Consider the following 24,049-nt stretch of genomic DNA (forward strand, 5'->3'; position numbering starts at 1 on the left):
AGAAGAAGGGAAATAATATAGATTAGAGCGGAAATAACAAAGATTAGAGCAGAAATAAACCATATTAAAAAAATCAGTAGAACAGATCAACGAAACTAAGAGCTGGTACTTTGAAAGAAGTAATAAAATTGATAAACCCTAGCCAGACTTATCAAAAAGAAAAAAGAAAAGACCCAAATAAATAAAACCATGAATGAGAGAGGAGAGATCACAACCAACACAAAGAAACACAAACAATTTTAAGAGAGGATTATGAAAAATTATATGCCAACAAACTGGGTAATATGGAAGAAATGAACAAATAACTAAAAACATACAAAATTCCTAAACTGAAACAGGAACAATTAGAAAATTTGAACAGACCCATAACCAGCAAACAAATTGAATCAGTAATCAAAAATTTCCCAGCAAACAAAATGCAGAGCCAGATGGCTTCCCAATAGATTTATACCAGACATTTAGAGTTCATACCTATTCTTCTCAAACTGTTCCAAAAAGTAGAAATGGAAGGAAAGCTTCCAAACTTATTCTACAAGGCCAGCATTACCTTGATTCCAAAACCAGACAAAGACCCCACCAAAAAGGAGAATTACAGGCAATATCCCTGATGAACATGGATGCAAAAATTCTCAACAAGATACTAGCAAATCACATCCAACAGTATATTAAAAGAATTATTCACCACAATCAAGTGGGATTTATTCCTGGGTGGCAGGGGTGTTCCATATTAGCAAAATGATCAACGTGATACACCACCTTAATAAAAGAAAGGATAAGAGCCATATGATTCTCTCAATAGACGCAGAAAAAGCATTTCACAAAATGCAGCATCAATTTTTGATAAAAACCCTCTACCATGTAGGAATAGGGACAACATACCTCAGCATCATAGAAGTAATATACAGAAGACCCACAGCCAATATCATCCTCAATAGGGAAATTCTGAGAGCTTTTCCTCTACAGTCAGGAACAAGACAGGGATGTCCACTCTCCCCACTGTTGTTTAACAGAGTACTAGAAGTCTTAGCCTCAGCAATCAGACAACAAAAAGAAATAAAAAGCATCCAAATTGGCAAGGAAGAAGTCAAACTTTTACTATTTGCAGATGACATGACACTCTATGTAGAAAACCCAAAAGACTCCACCAAAAAATTGTTAGAACTAAATATATCAATTCAGCAATGCCATAGGTTAAATAAAATCAGCATACAGAAATCTGTTGCATTTCTATACTCCAATTATGAAGCAGCAGAAAGAGAAATCAAGGAACCAATCCCATTTATAATTGCACCAAAAACCATAAGATACCTAGGAATAAATCTAACCAAAGAGGTAAAAAATTTGTACCCTGAAAACTATAGAACACTTATGAAAGAAACTGAAAAGGACACAAAGAAGTCAAAAAACATTCCATGCTCAAGGATTGGAAGAACAAACATTTTTTAAATGTTTATACTAGAAAGCAATCAACACATTTAAGGCAATTCCTATCAAAATACCACCAGCATTTTTCACAGAGCTAGAACAAACAATCCTAAAATATGTACGGAAACACAATACACTCCAAATAGCCAAAGCAATCCTGAAAAAGAACAGCAAAGCTGGAGGCCTCACGATTCCAGACTTCAAGCTATAGTACAGCTTTCAAGCTATATTACAAAGCTGTAGTCATCAAGACAGTATGGTACTGACACAAAAACAGATACATAGATCAATGGAACAGAACAGAAAACCAAGAAATGGACCCACAACTATATGGTCAATTAATCCTGACAAAGCAAGAATATCAATGGAAAAAAAGTCTTGGGGTGCTTGGGTGGCTCAGTTGGTTGGGTGTCCAACTCTTGAGTTTGGCTCAGGTCATGATCTCAGGGTCATGATATCAAGCCCCCATGTCAGGCTCCAAGTGTAGGCCCTGCTTAAGATTCTCTCTCTCCCTCTGCCCCTCCCTCCTTGCTAGCACTCCCATTCCAAAAAAAAAAAAGAAAGAAAGAAAGAAAGAAAGAAAGAAAAAAAGACAGTCTCTTCAACAAATGATGTTGAGAAAACTGGACAACCACATGCAGAAGAATGACTGGACCAGTTTATTACACCATACACAAAAATAAACTCAAAATGGACGAACAATCCTTAAGGCGAGACAGGAAACCATCAAAATCCTAGAGGACATCACAGCAGAAACCTCCCTGACCTGGCTGTAGCAACTTGTTACATGTCTACATGTCTCCAGAGGCAAGGGGAAAAAAAACAAAAATTAACTACTGGGACTTCATCAAGATAAAAAGCTTCTGCACAGCAAAGGAAACAATCCAGAAAACTAAAATGCAGCCTCCAGAATCAGAGAAGATAACTGCAAATGACATATCTGATAAAAGGTTAGTATCCAAAATCTATAAAGAACTTACCAAACTCAACACCCAAAAAACAACACAGTTAAGAAATGGGCAGAAGACATGAACAGACATGTTTCCAAAGAAGACATACGGATGGCTAACAGGCACATGAAAAGATACTCAACATCATTCATCATTAGGGAAATACAAATCAAAACCACAATGAGATACCACTTCACACCTGTCAAAATGGCTAAAATCAACAACACAAGAAACATCAGGAGTCGGCAAGGATGGAGTAAAAGAAACCCTCCTGCACTGCTGGTGGGAATCCAAACTGGTGCAGCCACTCTGGAAAACAGTATGGAGGTTCCTCACCAAATTAAAAATAGAACAACCCCACAACCCAGCAATTGCACTACTAGGTATTTACCCAAAGGATACAAAAATATAGATTTGAAGGGGTACATGCACCCCAATGTTTATAACAGCATTATCAACAGCAGTCAAAACATGGAAAGAGCCCAAAAGTCTATCGATATATATATGCACACACACACAGATACCACATCTCCTTTATATACATATCTATCTCTATATCTCTACCTATCTATCCATCTATCTATCTACCTACCTACCTATCTATATCTGCATGCATGCAAGAGAAAAAAGAAAATAGAGGAAGAGGGACAAGCCAGGAAACAGACTCTTAACTATTGAGAACAAATTGAAGGTTACCAGAGGGGAGGTTGGTGGGGGATGGGTGAAATAGCTGAAGGGGATTAAGGAGTACACTTGTTGTGATGAGCAAAGGGTGTTGCGTGGCAGTGTTGAATCACTGTGTTGTACACCTGAAACTAATATAACACTGTAGGCTAACTATACCAGAATTGAAACTAAATAATAAAAAAATAAATACTGTAAACCAACAGATTAGAAATGAGAGGTGATAGGAGAACACTGTAAAACTCCTATCAGGTTTGTTACTCAGTGACAGGTTTTATAAAAATTAAGGTAGAGGAGGTAGCTGAAATTAGAGACTAAACTCTGATTTTAAATTAGATAATCTATATACAGTAGAAAGAGCTTGGACTTGTATTAGGAAAATCTAGGCTATGAATACATCTACTACTCATAAGCTATATGATTTTGGGCAAGTTACTTAAGCTTCCTGCGTTTCAGTCTGTTCATTATTCAATGATTATAATTACATATGCACAAGAGTTTTTTGTTTTGTTTTGCCTTTTGGGTGAGAATTAAATAACATATGATATTTATAGCTCTTTATATCACAGTAAGCACAATGTAAAGGGCAGATATTATCATTATTTTCTACTTCCTTATCTCTGAGTTGGCCCTATTTCCTTTGCAATAAAACAATGGGTAGTACCATTCACATTGTACAGATAGACAATCCTGTATAACCCAGGGACTGGTGAGTTTATGTGAATACACTCCTAAAATGGTATTAAACACTCTGTTACCTTCTCAATGATTACAGTAAAACCATTGTAGTATTTGCCTAGAAAGTATAATTGTCACTGTTTGGTCTCACAAAGTATCAATTGCCAGTATTTAATATTAAAAAAGTTATTAGTATTATGATTGGTGTTATTTTACTATTTCATTCTGAATGTTCTCCTAGTATCTAAACTAAATAAAAGTAATGGTGGAAACTAAGACTGATAGGGGTAAATAGCACAAGAAATGGAAAGTCAGTATTTCTTCTATGTAGATACGACTCATACTTATAGCTTGTAAATTGATAAAATCTGGAAAGGCACATTTTTCTCCAACTAATTACAAAGCTCACATTTACAAAGTGATACTAAATGCTTCACTCACCCAACCCGCCAGTGTTACTCCACACAACCATATGCAAAGATGGGTATTATGAACAATGCGACAATTAGAAAAAGTCCCAAGTACCCAAGTATCTCACAATCTATAAAGATATATAGACTACAGATATGAGAAAGAAAAAACATTTATGAAAAAGCACGTAAGTTCAAACTACTCCTAATAATACGATAACATTATTTAAGGAAAGAATGAAAACAAAATTGAATTATTTCAAACAAACCTGAGGTGGATTCTGATTTTGTCTTTGTTTCAGAGCTGAGTTCTGTTGTCAAGGGCACTGAGTATTTCAGGCTGTCAGTTGTTTTTGCAGGTATTTCTATTTCAGCAGAATTTCCTAGCTGTTTACCAAAAAGATTTTTCTTTCATAAGTAAATCATTTTGCTAAAACAATAAAACATCTTAAAAACGTATAGTATGCAAAGATATTATGTTCCTTCATCTCCTTTCATTCTATCCTTGACCTCTGTTCAGGGCTCCCATTATAAGCCAATCCCCCACCCCAACCAACAAAACTAAATGTCTCCCTTTTTGGTCCCTTTAAACTCTACCTTAGATTTTTCTTTAGGTTTAGGAAATGACTCTTTTTTGTTGATTTTTGTCCACAATGATTTAACTGCTTCATAAATTTGCTGGCTTGTAGTATATGCCTTTTTCCCAGTTACCTAATTAAAACAAGAAGTGAGTCAAATAAGATATATTTTTAAAAGTCAAAATAACAAGTATTAAAAAAAATTATGTCAGGTATTTTATGTGAACACTCAGGTCAGAATCAATAGTAAAGATATAAATCTCTAGATCATATAACAGAAAACCCCATTTTCTAAATCTTATATGAAAAATTATTTGCCTCATGTAAAAGGCTAAAAAAATGTATAGTTAGTATAACACCAAGAGTTAATCCTAAAGTAAACTATGACTTTGGGTGATAATGTGTCAGTGTAGGCTTATCAATTGCAACAAATGTACCACTCTAATGGGGGATGTAGAAAAGGGATGTTGATAATGGAGGATGCTGAGCATGTGTGGGAACACGGGGTGTATGGGAAATCTCTGTACCTTCTGCTTAATTTTGTTGTGAACCTAAAACTGCTCTTAGAAAAATAAATTCTTAAAAATGTATAGTTTGCATTCACACTGTAATATGTGAATTTAAAACTATTTTTATTTAACAGAAGTTTGGGAAAGACAGCTTGAGATAATAAACAGAAAATAAGATTTTAAGATGCTATGAAGTTAATACTTTTGTTCAAATTTTCTGGTGCTTTCTCCTGTCATAAAGTATTAATGTATTTCTCCAGAGAATAATACTCTCTTTTGGTAGAAACATAAAATACAAATGAACTACAAACACACCAAAGCAGAGGCAAGGATGGTGAGTGAATTCCTGAAGCTGCTCTTACTTTCATTCATATCTCTTTCCCTTTAAAAATCTCCTTATTCCTTCTTTCTGTTCTTTCCCCATCTTTTTGTTCCTTATGGCTAAAGTAATTTCAATAGCTATTGACTTCTCAAGTTTTAAAGAGGTTTTGGAAGCTTTCCAGGGTTATACTTTTTATAAACATGAACTTAAAGAACTTTTAAAAACTGTGACTTTCTTGCTTAAAATAGAATTTTTTTGCTAAGTATATACTTACACTTAAGAAAAATAAATCAAACCACTAATATAAAAGAAGTCTTCTTCCTCCCCACAATGTAACTTTGGTCACAGTTGTGTGGCTATTCTTCCTGAGATTTTCCTTATATGTGCATTAGATACATACACACATTTTAAAACAAATGCATATACACATTTTAAAACAAATGGAATGTTGATACGAATATACCTCTACCAAAAAGGATGAGGTAGATTTTAGATTTATATGCACTGATATGGATTTCCATGAACCACTGAATTGAAAAGACGAGATTAGAGAACAGATTCTACACTACAATCTCAATTATGTTTTAAAATAAATTTTAAAATAAACTACACACATATACACTTAGCTTGTTTCCTTTTTAAAAACACAAATAGGATCACACTATACATATTGAGATTTGATAGTTTAAAAGCTTAATAATTTGTCAGAGATATTTCCATATCAGTTTATACACTTGTAGATCTGCTTCTTTTATAATAGCTGCCTAGTTAGTATTCTACAATGGATATGCCACAGTTAGTTTAATAAATCCCCTATCTTGGGGAATATGGGATGTTTCCCTTTTTTGGGCAATTATAAACATGCTGTGATTAGCATTCTTACACATACAACTGGGACCACACATCTTTGTGGTCTCTCCTTGGTACAAATTCCTGGATGTGAAATACCTGGATTAAAGATTATATACATTTTAATTTTTGATAATATTGCCACATTGCCTCCATAAAGTCAGCAATACACTGTAGTAATATATACTCCCACCAAAAAGGTGTTTTCATACCCCATTTACCAGAAGCAGTATTACTATGAGTCTTTTAAATCTTTATCAAATTGAAAGACTAAAAGCCAATATCTAAATGATCTTTAAATTTGCATTTATTTGATTGCTGATAAAGTTAAGCATCCTTCATATTAGGCCATTTATGTTTCTTATTTTGTGGATTGCTTGTTTGTTTACTTTCTTCATTTTCTTAGAGAGCCTTTATCTTTTTTCTATCCATTTATAGGAAGGCCATTATTTAGTCCTTTGTTATAGATGTTGCAAACAGTTTTCCCAGTTTTAATTTACCCATTAACTTTGTAAATGTTATATTGTGATCAGAAGAAATGTATTTATTTTGATGTAGTAAAATACATTAATTATTTTGATGGTTTCTGGATTGTGTTTTGCTTAAGAGTGCCTTTCCTATCTCAACATTACAGAGGTATTTATCTTCTTCTAATATTTTTATAGTATTATATTTTATGATTAGATCTTTAGTCCACCTGAAATTTATTTTTGCAAGGTCTAAGATTTTTTACCAAAAAGCCAATTATTCCAACACATGTCTGGAATAACCAATCCATTCTTTCTTTCTTTCTTTTTTTAAGATTTTTTTTTAATTTATTCATGTGAGACACAGAGATACAGAGAGAGAGAGCATGAGCAGGGGGAGTGGAGAGGGAAGGGAGAGGGAGAAGCAGGCTCCCCGCTGAGCAGGGAGCCCGATGCGGGGCTCGATCCCAGGACCCTGAGATCATGACCTGAGCCGAAGGCAGACGCTTAACCATCTGAGCCACCCAGGCACCCCAATCCATTCTTTCTTTACACGCTGATCTGAAATGCCACCTTTACTATACCCTCCCCTTACCCCACAATATATACAAAGACATACTTGATATATTTGGTTTTGGATATTCTCTTTTTTTTTTTTTTTGGTCTATTTTATTGTCTGTGCTAGCATAGTTACCAATACATGGTAAATGGACAACAAATACTGGTTGAATGAATGTCATACTCCCTACAAATCGAGGAATTCTGTAAGAACTAAATTAAACTTCTAAATTTGGGAACATATGCTATATTCCAATATTCAGTCCTTTCATCTAGAAACAAGATATATCTCTAAATGTATTCAAAATTTTTAAAAATGCCTTTCACTAAAGTTTAATAGTTTTTTTCTTTTTTAAATTTTATTTTGTTATGTTATGTTAATCACCATACATTACATCATTAGTTTTTGATGTAGTGTTCCATGATTCATTGTTTGCGTATAATACCCAGTGCTCCATTCAATACGTGCCCTCTTTAATACCCATCACCAGGCTAACCCATCCCCCCAGCCCCCTCCCTTCTAGAACCCTCAGTTTGTTTCTCAGAGTCCATAGTCTCTCATGGTTTGTCTCCTCCTCCAATTCCCCCCCTTAATTTTTCCCTTCCTACTATAGTTTAATAGTTTTTAATAAATAGATCTTAGAACATTATTTGTTAAGTTTATTCCTAGGTATTTTATAGGTTTCAAAGACAGATTACTTGATACTCTTTATTAAAGTTAATAATGAAAACAGTGTGAAGAAAACCATAAAAAGCAAAAAGTAATCCCATCTTGAAGTATATTTCCGAAATGGTGAATAACTGGAGTGTGACTTATTTTTCAAAGAGCCTTCTAGACTACCATTTTGTGATTTTTTTTATGTCATAGACGTCTTGGAGAATCTCCTGAAAGGTACGGGCCCTTTCCTTAAGAAACTACCCATATAGGGCGCCTGGGTGGCTCAGTTGGTTAAGCGACTGCCTTCGGCTCAGGTCATGATCCTGGAGTCCCGGGATCGAGTCCCGCATCGGGCTCCCTGCTTGGCAGGGAGTCTGCTTCTCCCTCTGACCTTCCTCCCTCTCATGCTCTCTGTCTCTCATTCTCTCTGTCAAATAAATAAATAAAATCTAAAAAAAAAAAAAAAAAAAAAAAAAAAAAGAAACTACCCATATAGCAGAAGAGCTCTCATTTGATATCCTTTTAAGAGACTTGTCTGATTAAGTAAAGGTATCTTAAAAATGTATAATAAATGATGTTCATAGAATGCTGAATATTCATCGATAGCAGGTTCTCTCAAATATATCTAAGTACTGTCTTTCAGAAGTGATTTGTGCACTTACCAAGAATCAGTTGTATTTATTTCTAAGTCTCTATATCAGTTTTACTATAATTAAAAAAATAAATGTAACATAATAGGATGAAATATGAGTGTGAAGAGAATTGTTGTCTACAGGAAAATTAAGTTAAATGCTTTGTAAAGACTAAAAAATGATTTACCAAACTACTGTTAAATTAGAGGTGGGCAAGTCAACTGTTAAAGGCTGGGAGAAATAATAACAATTTAAGAGGATTCTGCACTCATATTATTTTAAAAATGTTTTTAAGTGTTCATTCTATTTAAAGGAAATCTAAACTGAAACAGTAGAAGACATACTACAGATATGGCTAACTATAAGAAAGATGCTATGATCTTCAACTAGGAGACCCATACTCATAGAAAATACCTACTTCAAAAGAGAGAAAAATGGACACACATTTATAATTTGAAATAAAATATTTAAGGTCCATATTTGTGACTTTTAAAAACTTTCCACTTTAACATTTTTAATTAATTATTAACTACTGGTCCCAACAATACCAAATTAGAAGGTATCTATTGTATATATAAAATTTTTCATAGTTTCGGGTGGTGGAGTCACTCCTAAGTCTATCATGGATCTCAGGTTAAGAATCTATGTTATATATATATATATTAGAATCCAGCAGATATTACACATGGCATTGTTATATGCCAGTCAAAGGAAAAGCAAGGGTCTCAACTCTAGCAATTTCAGTAATAGCATTTAACCATAGAAAAACTTTCAGGAAAGCACATTTATAACTCTTTTATCATAGAAATTTTTATTTGAAGTTCAGGAATTCTTCTGTTTTTATTTTCCTTCTGTTAGAGTAAAATTAAGTTTAATACTTTATTCTTAAAATTAAAAATAAGATGTATACTATAATATTATCCTGTTATTATGAAACTGTATCTGCCTATTCACCCATCTATCTTTCTACCTCTATACATGCATAAAGAAATGTCTAGACAACATTCTACCAAATGTTAACACTGATATTTTTCTGGATGAAAGAATTCTAGATGGTTAATTGTTTTTTTCCCTATACTTTTCTATAATGCTTAAATTATTTAAGGATGAATAGTTACAAATTTTATTTAACTCTAAACAAACAAAAAGATTCAGTGGCAGCATTAGATATTGAGAAGAGAAATGGACAGGGAAGCAGAAGACAACCCTGGACAAAATCAGTCACTGTGAAACTTCTCTGGGCCACAGTTTTCTTATCAGTAAATGAGAAAATGAGGAAGTTGAATGTAATAAACTCAGAAGTTTCAGCATGAATATGATATGAATTGAAGTGGCTAATTCCTATATAAATTCTTAGGAAAGATTTATAAAAAATAAGTTGATCATTTTGGACCAAGTGTCTCAACTATAACTAGATTTAATGAATAATGCTCTCTTTGCTATAAACTTTTATAGCTTCATCACATTACAAACTACATAGGGCACTATATCCTTGTCATTCTTAAAATACTGAGTAGGCAGTTTTATCTACATCAATAATTAGGGAGATGTAGTAATGAGAATACAAGTACAGAAAATTCTTCTGGTAACACTACACAGTGCTTCAAGTGTGAGGGGGAAATGTTAAGTGTTGGTAATTAAGAAAAGAAGGAAAGGAAGAAAATACTGCAGCACCCAAAGCTCTCCTTCTCAATCTGAATATGTATTAAAAGTAAAATACTGGCACAAACTGTTCAAATCATTAGGAGAATGTTTGGATTTGTAGGTAAGCTCATAAGAAAATGAAAAACAGCTATAAAAAAAAAAAAGAAAATGACAAAACAGCTATAATATGGACTCATGGAAAATGTTACTTAGTTCTAGGTGGTATCAAAATTGAATTTGTATATATGATTTTTTTTTTACCTTCAGAAGCCTCTGTTATCTACGAATTTGCTGATTCTTATACTAATCTGATGAACTGACAGCATCCAGCAGGTATAATTTTCTGTTAATTAAAAATTGACTTTCACATAGCTCAGCAATGGAGTGGTATTTCTCCCCATAAATTCTAATTCTGTGTCTCTGAACCCAATCCTCAAAGCAGCATTTACATTTTTGAATTATATTTCAAAAAATTTATCCTATTTGTGATGATTATGTAATTAAGAATGGAATTTACCATGCTGAAATGTAATGCGATTTTGCCAAAGTAAGAGTTGATGCTCACTTTACTTCTCTGGAAATTAAATGTTGCAGATACTTAGGACATTTAAATATTGTCACACTAAGAGATTAAACAAATACTGAAATGTAGCTATCACTTAAAAGGAACTTACCTTTGCAATTATTACTGACTGAACTGGGTAGCAAACAGTTGCTCCTAAAGTGGCCAGTCCCAGGGGATAAGCAATTTTCTTAAGCCTAGAACCTATGAAATTCAAACAAACTATTAAACTCCAAACAGATGCTAGCAGAGACAATGTTTTTATAACTTTAATGTCCTCTTTGTTCCCTTTCAAGTCATTAACCTACATCAATTTATTCTTTAGGTAATAATACTAATCAAAATGGTAGCTAAAAAATCCTTAAGGATCACAATTCAACTAATACCTCTTAGTTGTCATGTCCAATTTTAGAAAAGTATTCTCAATTTAAAATGATAATTAGCTACACAAAGGGAGTTGATGATTTTTTTTAAAACTAGGTATTTTTTTTCATGTCCTAAGAAACTCAAAGTTGTAAGCCATTTTTTTTTTCAAGTATCTAATAGGGCATGGTAATATAAAGGACTGATGAACTACTATACTTGTGACACCATGTTAAAGCAATATGGACTCTCTTTACATATCCTGTTTTGATTAAGTCCTTAGGAACATGAAAGATCCAACTACCTAATTAGTTAAGGACTTTAAAAGGTATATAACTCCTTCATGTCATTGATTTAAAATACAGAAGTAATAATTTAATAACTGCAGGTAACTTGAGATAATGTATTCATTTCCAAAAGTGCTTAAACTAAGAGACATTTTCAAACTTTTTAAAGATTTATTTATTTTAGAGAGAGAGAAAGAGAGAGAGTACAAGCAAGGGGAGGGACAGGAGTAAAAGGAGAGAAGCAGACTCCACCTCCCTCTCCCTACCTCCGCCCATACAGGGCTCAATCCTACAACCCTGAGATCATGACCTGACCCAAAATAAAGAGTCAGACACTTAACCGACTGAGCTAACCAGGTGCCCCCAAACTTTTTTTTTTTTACAGCAAAATCCTTAAAAAAAAAATCTTCCAAATACAATGTCACTAGTAACTTCATATAGCCTAGCTTAGTTCCAACAGACCACTGGTTCAAAACAATATGTATCTTAAATGCTTGAATGGGTACCTTGGACTCTGTAAATATGAGCTGGGCATTTAGATGATGGGATTTCTAGTTGGGGTAAGTACTTTTATTCTCTGAAACCCTTACAACCTTACAACTCTTACTTTAAAAATGGAACAGCCTATTTGATATATCAGTAAAGACTAAGGTGAAAAATAACTGGGGATGTTTGCAGGCAATGTTAATGAAAGATAAAAAGATAGAAACAAGAGCTATTTCTGTGTCTTACAACCCTTACTTAAAAAATGGAACAGCCTATTTGATACATCAGTAAAGACTAAGGTGAAAAATAACTGGGGATGTTTGCAGGCAATGTTAATGAAAGATAAAAAGATAGAAACAAGAGCTATTTCTGTGTCTGGTTTACCTATTTGTAAGGAGGCCTACAGTCTACGAGACTGAGCTTGGTAGAGGTGGGTAGGTAGGCTGCTTCAACCTCTAATTTAGCTTTCCTTTGGTTTTAGACTAGTTTGCGTGGTTCTGTGAAAGAGGGTCTATATCTGTTAAAACATAAGTTAGAAAAAAAAAAACATGTCTTAAGTTGCTCCTTTACTCCAGTCCTGCTCACTATTATTCTAGTATCTACAGTTTGATTCTTGATTTTACTGACCTAACATCTCTTAATGCAAGTTTCCTTGACTCAGCCAAATTCCCCTAATTGTGCTGCTTCTAATCTTGGAAAGTAGCATTTTCTTTTTCCTTGATGTGTCATTTTAAATGTTAAAAAAAAAAAAAAGACTTACATTCATCTTCTCTTTACTTGCTATGAAGGGCAGTCTAACAAAATATAAATTTCATTTGGATTCAATAGCCCTACTCCCATAAGTAGGAAAGGACTCTAGACACAGCCACTAACAAGTTATGTACTATGAAATCATTGAGTGATTTCCCTTCTCTGGACCTCTATATGTAGCTAATGGGGTTAGACTAAATCAACAGCTTTCAAACATTTTTTGACCATGACTCAGAATAAATTCTACAATATGACCTATGACCTATCTTACACAGACACACACACACTCCATGGAAAGAAAACTTTCACACTATTTACCCATACAAGTACAAAACACTCTGATATTTGTTGTTCTCCTCTATTTTATTTTTCTAATAAAATGTTTCCTGAGATTCATGCTTATTTATTCACTATGCTTATTTCATTACCTAATAATAGGTTGAGATCTCTATTTGAAAAACAGTGGGTTAGATTATTCTAGCTCTGCCATTTAGAAACAATGTGAATGACCTAAGAAACATATTCTTTTGCAAGTGGATTATGAGTTTCTTACTGAAAATTGATTAGTATGTTCTTCTTTGAGTCTTATATGCTACATAGAGTGATCTTGGTTTTCAATTTTTTTCCTAATAAGTAATTTATATTATAATATGTATCCAAGTGAAAGTTGCTCACAGTATTAGAATTAAAAATGGGATATCAGTACCCACTAATATTAGCTATAGGGAGAGTGTTAGATCTATTGGGATGAGATATATGGGCTAGAGTTAGAATGTTGGAATGTTCTTATAATTCACAAAGGTTTTGTATCTGATTGGGTATACTTGAGGTGAGACTACTTTAAGGACTAAAGCTGGGCAAACCAACCATAAGGTATCTGATATTTTATTCCAGTAAGAGCTGTGACTTTGAAACACATGTAATTTAGTTTGGGAACAATGACTGGCAACTGAGTTGTGGATAGAAGATGAATGGAAGATAACCAAAATGGCTACTAACCAGAGAACTGTACCAGTTTAGTAAGGACTTCAGTGAGGAAGAGAGGCAGTAATGCCTACTGAGAAGAATTTCCATACTCAGAGGTAGAAGATGGGAAAATACAAAATTCGCCATGTATTTATAAAAGACAGTTATTTAATAGTGTGCAGAAAAGAGTTCACATAGTATCTCAAGACTGCCATTATTAGAAAGTCCTGCTTGCAAGGTTCACTCTTGGTTGGCATCTGGGGACTTCTCTGGTAAACAGTCCCATACAATGATAGAAAACATTCTCTGAATGATAAGAGTGAAGCATTGTGCTTAAACTGTTGAAATAATATGGTTTATGCTGAGCAACTACTTTCCTTCTAGTCTGGAATTCTGGACATGATAGAGAGAGTGTGTTTATGTGATCAGCTGCTAGTAATAACCTTGACTGCTCAGTGTCTAATGAGCTTCCTTGGCTGACAGCATCTTACATGTATTATCATAATTCATTAGTGGAGGAATTAAGTACATCTTATATGACTCCACTGGAAGAAGATCCTTAGAAGCTTGTACCTGGTTTCTTAAAAGATTTGCCCCATTTGCCTTTTCCCTTTTCTTACTTTACTTTGCAATCTTTCACAGTAATAAGGCCTATGACTATAGGTTGAGTCTTCTAAATCGTCCTACTTAACCATCAAACACGCGGGTAGTCTTGGGGACCCTCTACAAAAGTGGTAGAGTGAGAAGGAACGACAAAGTTCGTAGAGATACAGGGTAAAAAGAGAGGAAAAAGAAATCAAGCATATCAAGCCTCATGTGCTGAATGAGAGTAATGAGTTGTCTACTTTTGCAAATTCCATTCTGAGGTGGCTGATGTCGGTTCTAGCAACCTTGGTCAGGATGAGATGATGAGAGAGTAAAATATTTTTCTGATACCAGCATCTCTATCTCAAATCCTTAATATAGCCCCAGAATATGAATGGTCATCAGAAAGCAGAGCAAACAAGTTTGAGTGGTTAGCATACATTTTAACATTAACATAAAATTCCCAAGGTCTTTTTTTTTTTTTGATACCTAGAGACTCTGAAAATGTTTATATATTTTTTTCTTTTATTTAAAGATTTTATTTATTTATTTGAGAGAGAGAGAGTATGAACAGTGGGGAGGGGCGGCAGGAGAAGGAGCAGCAGACTCCCTGCTGAGCAGGGAGCCCAACACAGGGCTCAATCCCGGGATCCCAGGATCATGATGTAAGCCAAAGGCAGATGCTTAACCAACTGAGCCACCCAGGCACCCTTGAAAATCTTTTTTAAAAAGGAGTAAAGGAAGATGGTGGTAGAGTAGGAAGACGCTAGGCTTGCCTTATCTCACGAACACAAATAGATAACTATTAAATAATCCTAAATACCCCAGAAATTGACCTGAAGACTGGCAGAGCAACCGCCACAATTAAAGGGAAAGAAAAGGCCATATCAAAGAAGGTAGGAAGTGTGGGGATGTGGTTTAGGGGAGAAATAGATCCTAGCTGCTGCAGAGGAGAGGGAGCCGTGTCTAGAGAAGGGTGAAACAGAAAGGAACACACAGGGAAATGGACAAGAAGGCTTCCCCAAAGCCAATGGCTTGGAGAATGAGAGGGACTGAATTTTGTGAGTTCTATCAACCAGTAGGGCTTAACACCTGGAGATTTAAAGATCAGCAGGCTTGGCTGGGATAGTCTGGAGGATACTGTCCAGCTCCTGGAGAGAAGGCAGGTAAACAACCCAGGGGGCAGAAAGTGTGGAAACAGTGATCTGAAGAGGGCCTGGGGCACAGAGTGGGGAGATTATTTGCACTTCTCAGAGTGCATCCCTGAGAGGCAACATTCAGATAGATACCACTCCAGGAACAAAGGAGCTGGCCAGCACCATTTTCATCCCCTGCCTTTTGGCGTAAGTACACAGCTACTGGCAGGAAGTAGTGCAGCACCAACACTACTTGCCTAACCTATATACACCAAGCCCTACACCCTGCATGCTGGTGAAGCTGTCCTTTCCAGACATGCTTGCCTCAGTCCCACCATGGTGGGACCCTCCCCCAGAAGACCAGCAGAAACCCCCTACCCACACCACATCTACCAACCAGTGAGTTCTACAGGGCCTCAGTTCTGATGGAGGTGGTGACAGGTCTCATTTCACAAGCATACCAGAGCACACCTAATTTAAACTTGCCATATTCAGGCCAGGGACCAAACCTCTAAGAGCAGCCAAAGAGCCACTGCACACGACTGGCCCAAAGGACAGCAGCCAAAACACAAGAGCAGAGTACATGCAGCACATACTGGAGATACACCCTAAAGGGCCAGGCCATGGGAACTACATGGCCTATTCCTCATAAGGCCATTACTCTCAGGAGTAGGAGAATGGCTGGCTTTTTTTTTCTTTTTTTTTAAATTAATTTATTTATTTGAGAGAACAAATGTGAGAGGGGGAAGGGGCAGAGGGAGAGGGAGAGAGAGAATACTCTCCCCACTGAGCACGGAGCTGAGATCATGACCTGAGCTGAAATCAAGAGTCAGACACTTAAGCAACTGAGCCATCCAGGTACCCCATGGTCAGCTTTTTGAACATAGAGAAAAAAAGCAGAGACTTAGACAAAATGCAAAGATGGAAGAAATGATTCCAAATGCAAGAACAAAATAAGTCCATGGCAGAGATCTAAGCAAAAACAGATATAAGTAACAGCCTTGATGTAGAATTTATAGCAACAATCATAAGGATATTCACTGGGCTTGAGAAAATAATAGAAAATACAGGTAAGAAATTATCACAGAGATAAAAGAGTTAACAAAGAATTGATCAGAGATGAAAAGTGCAATAGATGAGACTGGAAACAAGCTTGATGCAATGAACAGGCTGGAAGAAGTAGAGGAATGAATTAGTGACCTCAAAGACAAAGTAATGAGAATTAATGAAGCTGAACAAAAGAGAAAGAATAGACTAGGGGTACTCAGTGACTCCATCAAATGTAGTAACATTCGTATTATAAGTCCCGGAAAATGGAGGAAAATGGAGAGAAAGTTTATTTGAAGAAATAATAGCCGAAAACATCCCAAATCTGGGAAAGGAAACACAACCAGAACCAGGAAGCACAGAGAATTCCCATCAAAATCAATAGAAGCAGGCCTACACCAAGACATACTGTAATTAAAACTGCAAAATATAGTGATAAAGAAGATAATCTTGAAAGCAGCAAGAGAAAAGAAGTCCTTAACTTACAAGGGAAAACCCATAAGGCTGGTTCAAGATTTCTCAATGGAAACTTTGCAAGCCAGAAGAGAGTGGCATAACATATTCAAAGTGCTAAATGGGAAAAACGTGAAACCAAGAATACTCTATCCAGCAAGGCTATCACTCAGAATAGAAGAAGAGATAAAGACTTTCCAAGACAAAAACTAAGAGTTCCTGACCATTAAACCAGCTCTGCAAGAAATATTAAAGGGGACTCTGAGTGGAAAGGAGACCAAACGAGACAAAAACAAGAAAGGATCAGAAAAAATCTCCATAAACAAAGACAAAACAAGTAATAAAATGGCAATAAAGATGTATCTATGTAATTGCTTTGAATGTAAATGGAATAAATGCTATAATCCAAACACATAGGGTGTCAGAATGGATTTAAAAAGAAGACCCATCTATATGCTGCCTACAACGACTCATTTTAAACCTAAAGACACCTGCAGATTGAAAATGAGCAGATGGAGAAACATTTATCATGCAAATGGATACCAAAAGAAAACCAGAGTAGCAATATTAGACTTCAAAAAAAGGCTGTAAGAAGGTCACTATATAATAATAAAGGGGACAATCTAAAAAGAAGATGAAACAATCTTAAATAATTATGCACCCAACATGGGAGCACCCAAATATATAAAACAGTAACGAACATAGAAGAACTAATTGACAATAACACAATAATATTAGGAGATTTTAACACCCCATTTACATCAATGGACAAAGCCCATCTAAACATATAAACAACAAGGATACAATGGCTTTGAATAACACACTGGACCAGGTGGACTTAACAGATACATTCAGATCATTCCATCCTAAAACAGCATAATATACATTCTTTTCAAGTGCACATGGAACATTTTCCACAATAGATCACATACTGTGTTACAAAATGGGCCTCAAAAATATCGAAAGATTGAACTCATCCCATGCACCTCTTCTGACCACTGTGAAACTAGAAGGCAACCAAAAGAAAAAATTTGGAATGACCACAAATACGTAGAAGTTAAACAATATGCTGCAAAACAATGAATGAGCCAATGGGGAAATTAACAAAGAAATTTCAAAATATAACAGAAACAATGAAAATGAAAACCAATGGTCCAAAACCTTGGTATACAGCGAAAGCAGTCCTAAGAAGGAAGGATATAGGAATACAGGCCTACCTAAAGAAGCAAGAAAAATCTCAGATAAAAAACCTAACCTTACACAAAGGAGGAGCTACAAAAAGAACAACACCTAAAATGAGCAGAAGCAAGGAAATAATAAAGATTAGAGAAAAAACAAATGATACTTAAACTAAAAAAAAACAAAAAAACAATAGAACAGATCAAGGAAACCAGGAACTGATTCTTTGAAAAAATTAGTAAAACTGATAAACCTCTAACCAGACTTATGAAAAAGAAAAAGGGAAGAACCCAAATGAATAAAATCATGAATGAGAAAGGAGAAATAACAACCAATGCCACAGAAATACAAAACACTGTAAGAAAATATTATGAAAATCTTTATGCCAACGAATTGGACTACATGGAAGAAATGGATAAACGTGTAGAAACATATAAACTACCAAAATGGAAACAGGAAGAAACAGAAAACTTGAACAAACCAATAACCTGTAAAGAAATTGAATCAGTAATCAAAAAACTCCCAGCAAACAAGTTGAGGGCCAGATGACTTCATGGGCAAATTCTACCAAACACTTAAAGAAGAGTTAATACCTATTCTCAAACTACTCCAAAAAATAGAAAAGGAAGGAAAACCTAAAAATTCATTCTGTGAGGCCAGCATTACCTTGATATCAAAACCAGATAAAGACCCCAGTAAAAAGAGAATTACAGGCCAATATCCCTCATGAACATGGATGCAAAAATTCTCAATAAAATGTTAGCAAACCAAATCCAAAAATATATTAAAGAAATCAGTCACTGCAATCAAGTGGGATTTATTCCTGGGTTGGAAGGGTGGATCGATATTTACAAATCAAACAACAGGATACACCGCATCAATAAATGTTAATAAAAGAAAGGATAAGAACCTTTCAAAACATGCAGAAAAAACATTTGACAAAATAGCACCTCCATTCATGACAAAAATCCTCAACAAAGTAGGGTTTGAGGGAATATACCTCAACATAATAAAGGCCACATATAAAAAAAAACATAGCTAATAGCATCCTAAATGGCAATAACTTTGAGCTTTGCCTCTATGGTCAGGAATAAGACAGTGACATCAACTCTCACCACTGTTTTTAAACATAGTACAGGAAGTCTTAGCCACACCAATCAGACAGCAAAAAGAAATAGAAGGCATCCAAATCGGCAAGAAGTAAAACTTACACTATTTGCAGATGACATGGTAATATATATATAGAAAACCTGAAAGTCTCCACCAAAAAACTGCTAGAACTGACAGACAAATTTAGTAAAGTCGCAGGTACAAAATCAATATACAAAAATCTGTGCATCTGCACCAATAACACAGCAGAAAGAGAAATTAAGGAATAAATCCTATTTACAACTGCTCCAAAGACAGTAAGATAACTAGGAATATTTTTTCATGTATCTGATGGCCATTTGTATGTTCTGTTTGGAGAAATGCCTGTTCATAGGGCGCCTGGGTGGCTCAGTTGGTGAAGCAACTGCCTTCGGCTCAGGTCATGATCCCGGAGTTCTGGGATCAAGTCCCACATCGGGCTCCCGGCTCGGCGGAGAGCCTGCCTCTCCCTCTGACCCTATCCCCTCTCATGCTGTTTCTCTCTCTCTCTCAAGTAAATAAATAAATAAAATCTTGAAAAAAAAAAAAAAGAAATGCCTGTTCATGTCTTCTGCCCATTTTTGCTTGAATTATTCTTTCGGCGTTGAGTTTGATGAACTCTTTATAGATTATGGATACTAGCCCTTTAACTGATAAGACATTTGCAAATATCTTCTCCCATTCTGTGAGTTGTCTTTTGGTTTTGTCGACTGTTTCCTTTGCTGTGCAAAAGCTTTTTATCTTAATGAAGTAACAACAGTTCATTTTTGCCTTTGTTTCCCTTGCCTTTGGAGATGTGTCCAGCAAGAAGTTGCTGCGGCCAAGGTCAAAGAGGTTGTTGCCAGTGTTCTCCCCAAGGATTTTGATGGATTCCCGTCTCACATTTAAGTCTTTCATTCATTTTGAGTTTATTTTTGTGTATGGTGTAAGAAAATGGTCCAGTTTCATTCTTCTAAATGTGGCTGTCCAATTTTCCCAACACATTTATTGAAGAGACTGTTCTTTTTCCACTGGATATTCTTTCCTGTTTTGTCAAAGATTAGTTTGCCATAGAGTTAAGGGTCCATTTCTGGGTTCTCTATTCTGTCCCATTGATCTATGTGTCTGTTTTTGTGCCAGTACCATACTGTCTTGATGATTACAGCTTTGTAATAGAGCTTGAAGTCTGGAAATCTGACGCCACCAGCTTTAGTTTTCTTTTTCAACATTCCTGTGGCTATTTGGGGTCATTTCTGGTTCCATACAAATTTTAGGATTATTTGTTCCAGCTCTGTGAAAAAAAGTTGATAGTATTTTGATAGGGATTGCATTGAATGTATTGACTGCTTGAGGTAACATATACATTTTAACAGTATTTGCTCTTCCAATCCATGAGAATGGAACATTTTTCCGTTTCTTTGTGTCTTCCTCAATTTCTTTCATGAGTGTTCTATAGGTTTTTGAGTACAGATCCTTTGCCTCTTTGGTTAGGTTTATTCCTAGGTATCATATAGTTTTTGGTGCAATTATAAATGGGATCGACTCCTTAATTTCTCTTTCTTCTGTCTCACTGTTAGTGTATAGAAATGCAACTGATTTCCGTGCATTGATTTTATATTCTGCCACTTTGCTGAATTCCTGTATGAGTTCTAGCAATTTTGGGTTAGGGTCTTTTGGGTTTTCCACATAGTGTATCCTGTCATCATGAAAAAATGCTCAATATGACTCGGCGTTGGGGAAATACAAATCAAAACCACAATGAGATACCACTGCACACCAGTTGGAATGGCTAAAATGAACAACTCAGGAAACAACAGATATGGTGAGGGTGTGGAGAAAGGGGAACCCTCTTACACAGTTGGTGGGAATGCAAGCTGGTGCAGCCACTCTGGAAAACACTATGGAGGTTCCTCAAAAAGTTGAAAATAGAGCTACCCTATGACCTAGCAATTGCACTACTAGTTATCTACCACAAAGATACAAATGTAGTGATCCGAAGGGGCACCTACACCCCAATGTTCATAGCAGCAATGTCCACAACAGCCAAACTATGGAAAGAGTCCACATGTCCATCAACAGATGAATAGATAAAGAAGAGGTGGTATATATATACAATGGAGTACTACTCAGTCATCAAAAAAGAAATGAAATCTTGCCATTTGCAATGACGTGGATGGAACTAGAGGGTATTATGCTAAACTAAATAAGTCAATCAGAGAAAGACAATTATCATATGATCTCACTGGTACGTGGAATTTAAGAAACAAAACAGAGGACCATAGGGGAAGGAAGGGAAAAATAAAACAAGACGAAATCAGAGAGGGAGACAAACCATAAGAGACTCTTAATCATAGGAAATAAACTGAAGGTTGCTGAAGGAGGGTAGGGGGATGGGGTAACTGGGTGATGGACATTAAGGAGGGCATGTGATAGAATGAGCACTGGGCATTATGTAAGACTGATGAATCACTGAACTCTACCTCTGAAACTAACAATACACTATATGTTACTTAATTGAATTTAAATTAAAAAAATAAAAAAAATAAGATACCTAAGAATAAATCTAATTAAAGAGGTGAAAGACCTTTACTCTGAAAACTATAAAACACTGACGAGAGAAATTAAAGATGAAAGAAGGAAATAGAAAGACATTCCATGCTCATGGACTGAAAGAACAAATATTGTTAAAATGTCCATACTACCCAAAGCAATCTACATATTTAATGCAATTCCTATGAAAACGCCAACAGCATTTTTCACAGAGCTAGAACAAAACATCTTAAAATTTGCACGGAACCACAAAAGACCCTAAATATCCAAAGCAGTCAAAAAAAGCAAAGCAAAGCTGGAGGCCTCACAGTTCTGGACTTCAAGTTATAAAGCTGCAGTGATCAACACAGTACTGACACAAAATCAGACACACAGATCAATGGAAGTGAACAGAAATGAACCTACAACTATTTGGTCAATTAATATTCAATAAAGAAGGAACAAATATCCAGTAGAAAAAAAGACAGTGTTTTCAACAAATGGTGTTGGGAAAACTGGACAGCAACATGCAAGAGAATGAAACTGGACCACTTTCTTACACCTTACACAAATATAAATTGTAAATGGATTAAAGACCTAATTGTGAGACAGGAAACCATGAAAATCCTAGAAGAGAATACAGGCAGTAACTTCTCTGACACTGGCCATAGAAACTTCTTTCTAGATATGTCTCCCCAGGCAAGGGAAACAATGGCAAAAATAAACTATTAGGACTTCATCAAAATAAAAAGCTTCTGCACAGTGAGGGAAACAATCAACAAAACTGAAAGGCAACCTATGGGATGGGAGAAGATATCTGCAAATGACATATCTGATAAAGGGTTATTATCCAAAATATATAAAGAACTTATAAAACTCAACACTCAGTAAACAAATAATCCAATTAAAAAGTGGGCAGAAGACATGAATAGATATTTTTCCATGAAGATATACAGATGGCCAACAGACACTTCAACAGATGCTCAACAGCACGCATCATTAGGGGAATACAAATCAAAACTACCACACCTTTCAGAATGGCTAAAATTAATAACATAAGAAACAACAGGTGTTAGTGAGGATGTGGAGAAAGAGGAACCCTCTTGCACTGTTGGTGGTAATGGAAACAGGTGCAGCCTTTTGGAGAGCAGTACAGAATTTCCTCAAATAGTTAAAAATAGAATTACCCTACGATCCAACAACTCTACTTCTGGGAATTTACCCAAGGAATACAAAAATAGTAATTCATAGGGATACATGCATCCCAATGTTATAGCAGCATTATCTACAGTAGCCAAATTATGGAAACAGTTCAAGTATTCATCAACTGATAATACACAAAGATGTGATATATATATATATATATATATATATGACTCAACCTTAAAAAAAATGAAATCTTGCCATTTGCAAGAACATGGATGGAACTAGAGAGTATTATGCTCAGTGAAGTAAGTTAGAGATAGACAAATACCATGTGATTTTAATCATATGTGGAATTTAAGAATCAAAACAAATGAGCAAAGGAGAAAAAAGAGACAGAGTGTCAAATCAAGAAACAGCCTCTTAACTATAGAGAACAAACTGATGGTTACCAGAGGGGAGGCGAGTGGGGAGATGGATTAAATAGATGATGGGGATTAAGAACTGCATTTGTTGTACTGAGCCTTGGGTGTTGTATGAAACTGTTGAGTCACTAAATTGTACACCTGAAACTAATATTATACTATATGTTAACTACCTGGAATTTAAATTTAAAAAATCTTTTAAAAAATAAAGTTATCTAAAAGATGATGAAATGATAAATTATAATTTTATTAATAGCTGTATATTTTTAATTTTATTTTAAACATCATACAGAAAATTGATCTATAGTTCTATCAATTTTAATACATGTATAAAATCCTGTAACCACCAGTACAATCAGGATATGGAAGAGTTCTATCACCATTAAAAAAAAAAAAAAAACTTATGTTACCTCCTTATATTCACACCTTCCCACTCTTAACTCCTGGGAACTACTGACTTGTTTTTTTTGTTGTTGTTGTTACTATAGTTTTGTCTTTTTGAGAAAGTTATATGACTAGAATCACAGAATATATAACTCTTTTAGACTGGCTTCATGTCAGATTCATCAAGATTGTTGCATGTGTCAATGGTTTACTCCTTTTATTCGTGAGTATAATTCCTTTGTTTGGATGTGCCAGTTTAATTTACTTCTGAAAGACATTTAGG

General features: G+C 35.2%; 1 protein-coding gene across 3 annotated transcripts in view; it reads right to left on the reverse strand.

Moving 5' to 3' along the window:
* APOOL (apolipoprotein O like) overlaps positions 1 to 24,049 on the reverse strand; it is a 130,920-nt gene that overhangs the window by 22,833 nt on the left and 84,038 nt on the right. For all 3 annotated transcript variants that reach the window (XM_044911689.1, XM_021691620.1, XM_021691559.2), the window contains 3 exons: positions 11,039 to 11,130; positions 4,745 to 4,858; positions 4,417 to 4,534 (listed from right to left, as the gene is read on the reverse strand). In XM_044911689.1, the coding sequence (XP_044767624.1) occupies positions 4,417 to 4,534; positions 4,745 to 4,858; positions 11,039 to 11,130 (324 nt within the window). The remainder of the gene's footprint in view (positions 1 to 4,416; positions 4,535 to 4,744; positions 4,859 to 11,038; positions 11,131 to 24,049) is intronic.

The sequence above is a fragment of the Neomonachus schauinslandi genome, chromosome X, assembly GCF_002201575.2.
Source record: "Neomonachus schauinslandi chromosome X, ASM220157v2, whole genome shotgun sequence".
NCBI lineage: Eukaryota > Metazoa > Chordata > Mammalia > Carnivora > Phocidae > Neomonachus > Neomonachus schauinslandi.